Genomic DNA, 13,975 nt, shown 5'->3' with positions numbered 1-13,975 from the left:
AATATTTTTTTTCATAAATGCAACATACATTTTAACATTGTGCATGCTTATTGATGATTTTAACGAATTATATATTCGACATAAAACAATCGCTAGAAACACTGTTAGTTATATAATGGCGGGGATTTTTTACTATATTGGGCTGCCAGTGTAATTTTTTTATCGACGTTCGGATTAAATTTGTTGCAGCGTGTATAGATGCCTTATGAAACCTTTGAAAAAAAGATTGTTGGAGTTGTTTATGTCTGTAAAAATTTGAAGTATGTTTGATTTGAAAGTCTTCTCACTTCTCGCTGATCTTCGCTTTGAAACGAAACTTATTATTCAAATTATTTTATTTGTAGAGCAATAAGAATTGGTATAGTACACAGGGAAAAAAATTGTTGCATCATGCCCATAAAAATGTAAGTACTTAAATATTGACAGAATAGCGTTATAGCGGTTGTAGTGCTGATACAGGAAAAAATATTTTTGCCGCAAACTTGAGAACTACGATAGGACAATTAGCACTCAGCCAATTATTGGCATAACTCTTCGCCAGATTCAACTCTGCAATAATTATTTGCTGCATTGGCCGGTATTCTATTGTAGGGCTTCTAACACGGGAGATTCTTTTTTTATGATTCCGATTCTTCTTTTATGTACATATCATATACTTTTATATGCAAAGAATTTAAGAAAATTTATTTATTACTTCCAGAAATGTTCATGAACAGCATGTGGGAGCATTCTCAAAACTCAGATGCTTGGTTAGCATTTTTGGAATTCAATGTCAGGAGCAAACTGAGGATTTTGTTGTTAATAACTTGGTAAAAGTGCGGATGCATTTTAGGGTGCAAAATCAAATATTCCCTTTAGCATGCAACATTCTTGCTCTGCCACTAGAAGATAAAAATAAAGTCAAAGTGATAGTGTCATGCCAAGATACAGATGTGCCATTTCATTCAGGAGTCTTGCTAAATAAATGGACACTGGTTGGCAGTAAGCAAAATTGTGATATAACTGTTGACAGGTTTCGCACATGCCTATTGAATATTATAATTTTTGCAAGTAAGGTTGACGATTTTTGCCCTGCCAATATTTATAATGATGCTGATTTTACGGACTTCAACTTGACTGCTGCTGAGGGCAGCATAGCCGTTCACAGAGTCATACTAGCAGCTCACAGTGACGTCTTCCGAGCCATGCTCAGACATGAATGGAAGGAGACAACAGAAGGCCGAATCGAGATTGAGGGGGTCACTCTGCAAACTCTCCAGTACCTGAAGCAATATATGTACCTCCGCAAACTGCCAGATGATGGACTGAAGCCATTACTTTTGTTAGCATCATACTACTTGATTGATAATTTAAAAACAGATTGCCTATCAAGACTAGTTCTAAATTACAAGTTAGGAGAGTGGGGCAGCCTTCTTGAGTTTGCTGTAGAGAACAAATTATCTGAATTGATTTCTGCTATAATGCTGGTAAATTCAGCAGTGGACCTTGAAGATCATCAAAATGTGCAGGTGAAAAAACAAAAAAAGTCATAATAACCATTACAATATTGTTGTTAAGTACCTAAGTAAGAAGCTATTACTTATGTTAGTGTCATATTACTTGATTGATGATTTAAAAGCAGATTGTCTATCAACGCTTGTTTTAAACTACAATACAAGGCAGAAGAGTAGAGCAGCCTTCTTGAGTTTGCTGTGGAGAACAAATTATCTAAATCAATTTCTGCTATATTGCTGGTGGTACTATAATTCAGCAGTGGACCTTGAATATCATCAAAATGAGCAGATGAAAAAACAATAAATGGCACAATAACCATTGGATTAATATTGTTATAAGTCTACTTAGAAGTAGCAATAGAGTAAGAAGTAATTTATTAAAATATCCTTTCTTTTCTATAGTTTCGTTTCATTTGCCATAATGGTCAAGTTCCATAATTTTGAGGGACAGAGGCCAAAAAAATATACTGTATGAGTTGTACGACTACATATAGTACGTCAAACAACTTTGTCAGTAGAAAAGAGCGCGAAATTCAAATTTTCCACGGATTCTTCGCGCCTACATTTTTTTAAATGCCGCTTTTTTCTACTGACGGAAGTGGTTTCTGAGACTTTACGGTTTTTACCTTAGTAGCTTGGTTAGTTATTGCGGTTATTCTTTATAGCCGAAATAGAAACTAGATTACGTAAAGACTAGAAATTTATCTGGCTAATCTATGGAGATTATGGAGATCAGCTATGGAGCTGGTTCCGCCTCTAACACAAACATAAACGCCTCAACGTGACCACGACCGCTCTGTCAATAGCGAAACGATTGAGAAGAAGACGAAGAAGAATCTCCATCAAAGAGAATTTTCCATGTAGGCAACACTAACTCACTCCAACGAACAATAGTGTCAATGTCAAAATGTAAGTAAGTAAGTAAATATTCTTTATTGCACCAACAATTATACATTTTACATACATGTAAAACTACAAATGAATTTTAAAGGAAAATAGAACCAGGTAACAACAGGCGGTCTTATCGCTAAAAAGCGATCTCTTCCAGACAACCTTTAGGTAGCAGGAAATTTAGAACTCATACAAAAGTCAACAGGTAGCTAAATATGGAGACTATTAAATTTAACACAAACACACATAAAAAAAAAAACAAAACAATACCTAATATACTAATAAATATACAATATAATATAATATATATTTATACTTACACATATACAATATATAAAATGGCAACTTAAGGTAGAGATAAAAAGTATAGTTTCAGCTGATTTTTGAAAATGGGGAGAGATTTAGCTAATCTTAATTCTACTGGCAAAGCATTCCATAACCGAACAGCCCGGAAGGTAAAAGAGCTATTATAAAATTTTGAAGTAGATAAGGGAGGAGCAAGAATATGAGTCTGAGAACATCTGATAGAAGAGAGATACTTGAAACGCTCTTTGAGATAAGGTGGTGTAGCAGGGTTAAAGAGAATGCCATAAAGGAGGGCAAGAACATGAGAGTCACGGCGAAGACAAATAGGAAGCCACTTGAGCTGAGAACGAAACTGAGAAACATGGTCATATTTGCGCAAGCCAAATATAAACCTTATACAGAGATTCTGGAGGCGCTCAAGCTTATTCAGCTGATCCTGCGTAAGGTCAAGATAGCAAATGTCAGCATAATCTAATATAGGCAGTAAGAGAGATTGAGCTAGCGCAATTGCTGTAAGTACCTACTTTATCGATTTATTTTAAAACAAAGTATTCAATTAGTGGTGCGTTATTAATTGAATCTACCTACCAGCTACATAAGTAGTTAAGGACTCCTTACATTATGCCCATAAAAGTGTAAGTATAAAATATCAATACCTACTCGGGAAAAGGGATGCTGTGCCATGGCAGTGCCTTTACTTGCTTTCGGCGGGACTATGAAGCTGTGGATTGTTGTTGAAAAACATAAGTACTTATTGAATAGGTATAATATAATGAACATTTTAGTCAAAATCAAATTTATTTGTTTCAGAAAAGTCAAAGAACAGAACAGCTAGATTCATGCTTAAAACTCACATGTATTATTGGTATTTCTGATGAAAATAATATGAAACATTTTACTAATCATTTCAATGTTAATGATATGACTACTGTACCCCTAGTGTAATTTTAGTCGATAGTGAAACGTGACGTACGCGTTTGCGTTAAGTCTCATTTTGTATGGGTTTTTGAACAGCGCGCCAAGCGGGACGTTTTGGAAAGTCAAAAATCTCATACAAAATGACACTTAACGCAAACGCGTACGTCACGTTTCGCTGTCGAAAATATTTACACTAGGGGTACTGAATTATTAAAATTTGAATGCAACGGTATGGGAACACCCCTTGTATATCATTGAACCGTAAATAGGCTGAAGATGGGAAAGGTAAAGTGAAAGTATCTTGTCAAGAAACAGATCTTTTTCTTTTCCCGAGCCTATTTCCCATGTCTTTTGGGGTCGGCCCTTGTCGGATCTGTTATTTATAAACAGCTCAGCTGAGGGGTTGACTGTTCAAGAAAACTCCTGCTTCACGTTTACTTATTTTAATTTCTTATTTTACATGATCTAAGTAGGTATGTATGAGACGGTATTTGAGAGCCGTGTGTGGTTTGCGCGGTGAGTGGTCGCCGCGCTCCAGACGTTATACTTCGCAGTTTTCACCCCTCTGGAACTGGTTTGACCGCCTCAAGGGCCTATTTTAGATATAAGCTAGTTATAATAATCATTTGTATATATCCATTATGTATATTGTTATTGTAAATAAATATACATATGTTGCATTTGAAATTTAAATGACATAATCGGTCGGGAGTCGACCGCCTACCACTCGCAAGGGTTATAACGATATTTTTTTAAGTCGGTTACCAATAGGTTGGTAGGTATGGTACGAGCGAATTGAGCTTTATGATGTGAGTTGTTAATGATATTGAACGAAGTACCTAATGTTTTGTTTCCAAATACCTATACAGGCTAATCCCAACGTACATTCATACATTGACATAGAATGATATTTACAGCACATATGGTGCTACTTTACCGCACTAGTGTGAGAATTAGCACATTACGATACTGTGACGAAAATTTAAAGGGCTATATTTATTGTAAAATGTTGTATACGATACATGTGCGAATAGACAATTCGCATATTGTGTCGATTTAAAACACTCCTTTCGGTCGTGTTTTAATTTATCCTCACTCGTTGCGAAGTTCCTATTTTTCGCACTCGTATCATATTATTTACCTACTTATCGTGCGTCTTGCCCACGTAAATACATGTACATGTACCTACGTATAAGTTCCTACCAGCGAAATGCATTCTGATGTCAGTGTACGTTCGAATTGACCTGCTAGCCGCAATGAAATGTGTAGCCCTAAGTAATTTTTTCCTTTCTTACGTCACTTACTACCATTCCTCCAAATTGTCGGTACCTGGTCTACATTTGTCCTACGTTTGACCTTTTTATTATCTTTCTATTAAGTCATTAGTGGCAATCATCCAATAATTTGAGGCAATAATAATTACAACTTATATTATCCTAAAATGAGGTAGCTGTGATAAGCACTAATTCACATCATATTTATTGAGCTAAACGGGACTCGACGAAATCTACTAAGTACCTATAAATCAATGAAACGATAATAGAGAGCTACACGTTATGGATTAATAAAGTGTTTATCTATCATCCGTAACAATGTATCTGTGATGTGACAAGTTTAAGTTTGGTTGTGCTCGCCCGGGGACAGGGCGCCGGCGGCGGCGGCGGCGGCGCGCGGCGCAGTGCGGCGCTATCGAGCGGCCGGGCGGGGCGGCGAGCGGCAGTCGCGCGCGGCGCCCCACGGCCATGGGTGGCGCGCTGCTGCTCGCTCTGCTGGCGGCCGCGCGGGCCGGCGAGCCCAACACCACCATCCTCGACTACGACGCCTCGCCCGCCTACGAGCCCCGGCCCACTGAGCACGAGGAGAGAGCCCCTCTGTTCCCCACCGACCTCTTCACGGAGGAGCAGCGGCGCTCCGGGGCTGTCCTCCTGCACGTGCTCGGAATGGGCTACATGTTCGTCGCGCTGGCTATAGTCTGTGACGAATTCTTCGTCCCGTCGCTGGACGTGATCATAGAACGCCTAGCGATCAGAGACGACGTGGCCGGGGCCACGTTTATGGCGGCGGGCGGCTCGGCTCCGGAGCTGTTCACCTCCGTGATCGGCGTGTTCGTCTCGTTCGACGACGTAGGGATCGGGACGATCGTGGGCTCGGCCGTGTTTAACATCCTGTTCGTGATCGGTGCGTGCGCGTTGTTCTCCCGCACGACGTTGACTCTGACCTGGTGGCCACTGTTCCGCGACTGCAGCTTCTACTCCATCAGTTTGCTGGTGTTGATATACTGTTTCCGGGACAGCCTGATCTACTGGCAGGAGGCGCTGGTGCTGTTTTCGCTGTACGGCGCGTACGTGATGTTCATGCGGTGGAACCAGCAGGTGGAGCGCGCCGTGAAGAAGGTCGTCTACAAGAATAAGGTGACGCGCGTCCGCAGCACGGATCAGCTGATGCCCACGGTGAGCTCGCCCGCTACGCATGCATAGTTTACAACTACTACTCTGTCGCAAATTTCATACGAGTAAACAAGGCTGTGAAACACGCAAAGTTACGCTTCGTTTAAATAGCATTTCAACTACTCTGATTTTGGTGGTAACAGAATGCCTACCTATAAGATTGATCTTATATTTCCACTAAAGTAAAACCATCCGTAGTCTAAAATCTCGCAGCTGTGGTCCAAAACTAACTTGTAGGTTCTTCTTCGTTGGTTGACGTGTACATATGTAGTAAAATACTATCATAAATGGAAGTAAAAACTCAGAAAAAACTGAAAAGAACATTGGTATTGATACTAAACTTAATTACGATTTCACCGTTGGACTATAGTTGTATTATTGGACTATAGTTCATGTCATCCACGATGACGCGCAGATTTATCAAATCTAACCTTTATTAACATGACAATACAATTCGAGGCACGCGTCTTCGTGAATGACACGATCTGTATAGTTGGGTGGTTTTACGGTAGCTAATGATGTTAGGTATACAATAGGCGGTAAATCGTGAGTTTCTGTGGGTACTTAAGATAGAGTTGACCAAGATAAGTCTGCAATTTTGATAGCCCAGACCATGCAGGTGTTATTTTAAACGTCAACTTGTAAAAAATTATGACTATAAATAACACTTGTACAGTTTGCTATCAAAATCGTTGTGGTTATCTTGGTCTAACTCTAACGTTATCGACTTTATTGAGAAATTTCTAGAAGACAAAACTAAAATTGAAAGCGTAACTTTGTAAAACTAAAGTAATAATTGAGTTTTAGTCTGAGTTGTGTGGATCCGATAAATGTTACTTATTACTGCATTTTAAGATTATTAGTCACATGAATGAATGTGTTTTCTAGTTAAGAGGATAGGCCACGGCCGCTTCTCCATACAAACGTAGTCCCCATTTTGCTCTCTGGATATTGACATTATGGAAAATGTTTTTACATATTTTTATGTATATTAAGCGCTGGTGGCCTAGCGGTAAGAGCGTGCGACTTGCAATCCGGAGGTCGCGGGTTCAAACCCCGGCTCGTACCAATGAGTTTTTCGGAACTTATGTACGAAATATCATTTGATATTTACCAGTCGCTTTTAGGTGAAGGAAAATATCGTGAGGAAACCGGACTAATCCCAACAAGGCCTAGTTTACCCTCTGGGTTGGAAGGGCAGATGGCAGTCGCTTTCGTAAAAATTAGTGCCTACGCCAAATCTTGGGATTAGTTGTCAAGCGGACCCCAGGCTCCCATGAGCCGTGGCAAAATGCCGGGACAACGCGAGGAAGAAGAGAAGAACCAAAGCTATTGCCCCTATATTATTATTACATTGCTTTATCCGATTATTGTATTTTTGTAAAAATTAGTAGCGAAAAACAAATTTCATAAAAAAAATTAATTGCTCCTCGATTTATAATAATTAATGATTCGAAAAAAATCAAACATAAGCTGTGGTTGATATACAAAAAACTGTGTCAAAATATTTTTAATTATGTCAACATCCAGAGAGGAAAATGAGGACTATATTTGTATGAAAAGGTGGTTTCGGGGCGGCCGTGGCCTATTCTCTTAAATAATCACAAATAATGTCTATTTAAAGTTGTACCTACTGGCATTTTAGATTTTGGAATTTTTGTATTATTTCCACTTAGCATTACGAGCTATTTCGATTCTCATACGAGCAAAAAAAATGTCCCCAAAATTTCATACATTTTTTTGCTTGTCCATTTTGTTCCGGCCATAGTAGTTTGTATGGGGACCATTTTTTCTTATTAAAAATGGAAAAAACTCATTATTCTGAGTAGAATGAATAAAAAAAACCCATTGTCAACACAATTTTTCGGAACCGGATATTTCAGATAATAAAATTTGACGGATCCGGATATCCGGATAAAACGGATTCGGATAAAAGGTTACGTTCTAGAAGGATTCGGCCAAAAACGGACAATTTTTAGTCAAAAATTAAGTGAGACTCACATAATAATATGTAAATGGAGTAAATTAACATTTACTCCTTAAACGACAAATTTGACGACCAGTTTAGCCTAGTGGGTAGTGACCCCGCCTACGAAGCCGATGGTCCCGGGTTCAAATCCTGGTAAGGGCATTTATTCGTGTGATGAGCATGGATATTTGTTCCGGAGTCATGGGTGTTTTCTATGTATTTAAGTATTTATAAATATTTATATATTATATATATCGTTGTCTAAGTACCCTCAACACAAGCCTTATTGAGCTTACTGTGGGACTTAGTCAATTTGTGTAATGTTGTCCTATAATATTTATTTATTTATGTATGAATCTTTTATACACCGGTTTGATAAAATTACATGAGAAAAGCTTGCTTCCTGTATCTCTGAAAAATAGTGGTTAAATAGAGGTAAATTCCTTAAAATAAATATCTAGGTCATTCTTTCAGTATGCATTACAGTAATATTCCATTATATACGAGTAGTAAAAAGATAATAGAAATCATGTTAGTTACTGCAAATAATGACCAAAATTGAGCGAAATCATATTAATATTACTTAGTTAGTAGTTAGTTAGTTAGTTAGTGTTATTTTTCTTTTAACAGGAGAAGGGGAACCGACACGATAACACACAAACAAAATCAGTGATAACAACTCTCACAAGCACTGTAATGACATTCTAAGTAGACGATCTAAAGACGACTGAGTGAAACCCGGTAATAATTACTGTAAACAATAATAATTCTCGCCTCGAGTTCCATATGGTCGGGTTTGACAAAAATTAACTTCTCAGGAGAGGCAAAATAAAATTGGCCCTTTTGTTTGCCATTATTTCACGTACTATGTAGGCTAGACATACCATTCATTTTTTATTGAGATAAGCCTTTTTACCTTCTATTTTGGATGAGTACCTAAAAACGCTATAATACCTACTTTTGATTAAATTTAAAACTGTACCCCTAGTGTAAATTGAGTCGATAGCGAAACGTGACGTACGCGTTTGCGTTAAGTCTTTGTATGGGTTTTTAAACAGCGCGCCAAGCGGGACGTTTTGGAAAGTCAAAAATCTCATACAAAATGACACTTAACGCAAACGCGTACGTCACGTTTCGCTGTCGAAAATATTTACACTAGGGGTACTGGTACTTGCCTTCAAATAAACAAAAGCTGTAACGGCATAAAACTAATGCTCATATTGAAATATTTTGAGGCTCCACTTTTGTCGCCCAACTATTAATTTTAGTACCTATTTCTATTTTTTTAGCTACCGAAATTGTATTACTTAGTTGACCGGTTAAATACGTGCCCTACTAATATACGAATAACGCACCCTCCCAGCCGGTTAATTCAACCCCCCTGCTAATCAGTCTCCACCCCTACTTCAGGGAACCCTGAACACAAGTGTAGAGAATAATGTTACCCCGCCTTCTCAATCAAATTCCCAGGACATCGCTCTTACCCCCCTCCCAGTTTCAAACACAGAACGAGTACCTAGACTCTGATAAAAGCCCTTTCATCGTTCATGTGGCCCGCGAGACTACAGAGGCCGACTCCGGGGCCTACTTACACCCGGTTTACTTCGGCCAGCTTCTGTTTACAAATGGCGTGACTAATAAGAAGGACGGCGGTATTAAAAAGATAGGAACAGTCTCTGCATCGAATTTGTGTCAGCGTCCGGTGTTAATCATTTTCTGTCCAGCTCTTTGGCCACCAAGAATTATAAAAAAATTATCCCCTCCAACCACATATCGATGACTGGCATTAGCAGAAATATCCCAACTGACTTTTCAAATGATGACCTTCCAAATTTAATTAGGACCCCTTACGGCTGCGGCAAGGTTAGGAAAGCGAGGCGCTTAAACTTCAAAAAAAGAAACCAAACGGACAACACTACCCAGTGGGCCCCGCCAGAGATGGTGGTGTTGACGTTCGACGGCCAAATCCAAAGCCTAGAACACCGTAGAAAGGTAGCCTGTTTATCGGTATTCTACAGGATACATTTCGGGGAGTGTGCCTTATCCCTCCATCTCCGTTCTGCCACCGTGGGACTAGACGCGGACTTGCGTTTCACCCTTACGTCGTTACTTTACCACTGATTCGCACTAAACGCTACGCATCCAGCTTTATCATGCGTACGGCTAAGGAGTGGAATTCACTTCCTGCAAATCTATTCCCAGTCCACTATAACTTGGACCTTTTTAAATCGAGAGTGAATAGACATCTTTTAGGTAAGCATGTTCCATCCTAGACTACATCGGCGCTTTCCATCAGGTGAGATTGTGGTCAAATGCTTACCTTTTCGAAAAAAAAAAAAATCCTTCCTGACAAGGTCTTCCTTTTTAATTGCGCGTTAGAGGTGGTCCCATATTATTACCCCACTGTCCAGTGCTACAAATGCTGCCGGTTTGGTTACGTACGGGCCTAATGCCGTTCCCGTCCTCGCTGTTTTAAATGTGCTCAACCACACGAAGGTAACGAATGTTTTGCTACTCCTACTTGTCTTAACTGTTCTGGCGAACACAAGGCCACAGACAGCCTGCCCGGAATACACAAGGCAGCAGCAAACTAAGAGGATTATGGAGGATGAAAGCATCTCATACCAGGAGGCCGAGAAAAAGGTCCCTAAAGCCCGCAAGCCCTATAATTAAGCTGCAAAGACCACCTCATATAAAAAAATTGTTTACACAAAAAAACCTATAATGACAATTCTTGTGAAAATTTGTTTCTGTAATAACTTAGTGAAAAACGCCTTTTTGGCTACAACACTATGTGACTTGGTTTAGACAAACCTATTGACAGATATTAAAGTTTTAAAGGAAACTCGCAATTTTTGACTGTAAATATATAAAAAAACTTTACTTATTCGTTGTAGTGTTTTTTCGCCTAGAAGTAAAAATAAATAACGTGTCGTGTGCAAAAAACGCAAAAAAAAAAATCGACCTGACCAAAACTCACATTACATTTTTGCGTGCGTGAATCAGCATGAAAATCTGTCAGGTTTTACCAGCCCACAGTGTATATTTCGTTACGCGTGACCTTGCCTTGATCTTAAAGCCATGAACTAAATCAATAGATTCTATAATATTCCGAACCGAAGGTTACTTCGCTATGATATAAATCAACACATTACTTTATGACATTGTGGATACAATATTTATTTACTAATGCAATTCTTATTCAAAATATTAAATATTTATTGTATCTATTGTCAAACATTGTGGTTAATAGGCATCAGGCGCCACAGTCGTGCATATACATAGACAATACCTATAATTATCAAAGTCATCTGAAATGTAAATAGTTCACTTGTGAAAGCCCTTAAAATTGTATACACTCAAAATCAATGAGAACGGGCAGAATTATCATTTACTTGTAAAGTAACCTGTTGTCCGAGCTTTTGTTTATAATATTTTTATTTAATTAACTAAAATATACTAGTAAGCTTTCTACTGCCTATAAAATACAGCAAGCTAGAAAGATAAGATAAAAAACGATCGTATTATTATTATTTTTATTAGATCTGGGTGGAGCAAACTTAATGCTATTGCATCTGCCCCCCTCTGTTTTACCACGCTGACAATTGTCACCTGACACTGACAAGACAGTTCACCGTAGGTAAAGTGAATTTCAATAGAAATGACAAATAATGTAAATAAATATGACAAATCTTGTTGGCATTTGACATATAACCTAACTTATAGTCTAAAATCTCTAAGAATGAACTTTTGACACATCGCAACGCCCGTAGAACGTAAACGCGCAAGACACTTTGAAATTATAAACAAAATCCCATAGCGATATTAAACCTTGTCCTGTACGTAAACACAATATTTCACTTTTAATAAACATAACTTATAGAATGTTACATTTCTTCATATCTTAGTTATTGAATATTTTACGATAACAATTTAGAATGCAAACAGTTACGGTCTACGTCTTTTTTTTAATTTAGTGTTGTGACCATCTCTGCTGTTCCGATTCACGTAACATTTCCATAAGTCGATAAAAATCGATTATGTAATCAATAGGCAATATAAATATATTGTATTAGTTATGGAAATATTATATTGTCATACATAATTAGTAGATATCAATTATTAATTTGAGAAGATTTGTGATACTAAATATATAGGCATATAACAAGAAGAAATCTGTTGTAGTAAAATCGATTCGGACAATTCATAATTAATCGCTAAATTTGACACACGATACGTCTTAGCCCCATCACTAATTACGTCAATACTCAAGTGTCAATAGTTCATTCTTAGAGATTTCATACTATAACATTGTTAGAAAGTTTTTTTTTACTGAAATATGAATAATTCGTATACATAAAAAAACGATAAAAAATAAAACATTTAAGTATAAAAACTGTTGGTAAGGTTGTCTTTAAAAATTTGCGAGATTACGAAAAAATTAAATGAATTTCTACTGAACTCCACTTTACATTGCTTGTGCAACAAGTAATCATTGACGTTACGTATTGTTGTTACTTCCCAATATAGAAATGTACGTAAATTGTCAATGTCAAGTGACAAAATTATGGTCCACAAAGAGGCGTATATTGTGTTATGAATGTTATCATCAATTCATTATATTTAATGAGTGTGACAACCATGGAAATGTCTTGTAATCTTGGAAGCAAAATAATAGAAATTAGTTTTTTGCAGACGTACGAGAGTTTTCTCTAAAAAATGTATTATTTTATTTTTATATTTAAATAATTGTTTATTTATACCTACATTATTTTTTCCTTGGATTATACATTGAATAAACGTGTGACAAATAAGGCTGTGTGGTATATACCGCTTGAGATTTGTCACCTGACAATGGCAATTTCTTATAAGCATATTTATTTCTGGGTCGGTAAGTAACGATGATATTTAAATAGCCTCAATGTTTACTTATTGGACAAGAAATGTACTGTGACTTGTCATTGTCACGTGACAATTGTCAGCGTGGTGAAACAAGCGCTTGGCTGCATCTGCAGAATGAATTTAAAAAAAGTTGAACTTACAATTAAATCCCAAATTTGTCTATGGTCATTGATAATTATCTGTGGCTGTTTGAAGCCCGTTGTCATGACGGCAACGCACTTACGTAACGCTCGCGTGCATCACGTGCGCGAAGCGTATCCTTATATTTCTAATCGGACGCAACGAAACCGCTATTCAAAAGTTAACTTTATCAGCTAAATATTTAAGTTCATTTTTGTATGGCAGGAGTATGTGTGTTACGTCTTTTTAGTATTTGCATCAGCCAGTTTCAAAAGTGAATTAACTACCAAATTATCCGTTTAGAAATGAGCGTTATTCATTGAGCTTTTAAGTTGCTTTTAGGATGGCAGAGGTGTGTGAATTAAGTCTTTTTGTACAGGAAAGGTGATATTGCGTACGATTACTATTAGCAACTCTGTTGGGCATTGATGGAAGTGTGTTAAAGTTTATGGTTTGGGTTGATGTAATCGTGTTGAGGAAATAGGGTTAGGGCTTGTTCTAGTACGCTAGTTTGTATTTGTATTAGTTTTACCGTTGTACTGCTGAGCTACGGTCGTAGCTCTACGGGGTAGCATGTAAGCGGAAATGCTTCGTAAAGGCAAAACGACAACCTGTCGTGATTAGCGCGGAATGGGTATATAGTAGCTACATAAATAAAATGTAAAAATATATAGCTGCTCATTTCTGGTAAAGGGCCTTTTATTTTAATTTCACTTATTATTCGTAGTTTTATCGGCAGTATCAGTATAGATACAGGGAAAATATAGTCTATTATTCAACAAAAATCAATGGTTAGCATATTACTCGTAGGTGTAAAATTAGTGGATCGTATCCGGAACACGACACTGCGCTCCAGACTCTAGGCAGGCGTTTGACCACGATCTCACCTGATGGTAAGTGACATGTTATTGATATAGCTCGGAAAGCGG

General features: G+C 37.7%; 2 protein-coding genes across 5 annotated transcripts in view; both read left to right on the top strand.

Annotated features, from left to right (window-relative positions):
* Nucleotides 1-4: 4 nt before the first annotated feature.
* LOC133527973 (uncharacterized) lies at nucleotides 5-1,892 on the top strand. Its single transcript, XM_061865196.1, has 2 exons — nucleotides 5-404; nucleotides 701-1,892. The coding sequence occupies exons 1-2, from the start codon at nucleotides 391-393 to the stop codon at nucleotides 1,530-1,532; spliced, it is 846 nt and encodes a 281-aa protein (XP_061721180.1). The 5' UTR covers nucleotides 5-390; the 3' UTR covers nucleotides 1,533-1,892.
* Nucleotides 1,893-2,489: 597 nt separating this feature from the next.
* Nucleotides 2,490-13,975, top strand: part of LOC133527969 (sodium/potassium/calcium exchanger Nckx30C) — a 119,789-nt gene continuing 108,303 nt past the window's right edge. For 3 of the 4 annotated variants that reach the window (XM_061865191.1, XM_061865190.1, XM_061865189.1), the window contains exon 1: nucleotides 2,490-6,058. In XM_061865191.1, the coding sequence (XP_061721175.1) occupies nucleotides 5,351-6,058 (708 nt within the window). In that variant the 5' untranslated portion in view covers nucleotides 2,490-5,350. The remainder of the gene's footprint in view (nucleotides 6,059-13,975) is intronic. The other variant, XM_061865192.1, reaches the window with a different exon arrangement.

The sequence above is a fragment of the Cydia pomonella genome, chromosome 18 (genome assembly GCF_033807575.1).
Source record: "Cydia pomonella isolate Wapato2018A chromosome 18, ilCydPomo1, whole genome shotgun sequence".
NCBI classification, from domain to species: domain Eukaryota; kingdom Metazoa; phylum Arthropoda; class Insecta; order Lepidoptera; family Tortricidae; genus Cydia; species Cydia pomonella.
This window is presented reverse-complemented; position numbering and strand designations above follow the sequence as displayed.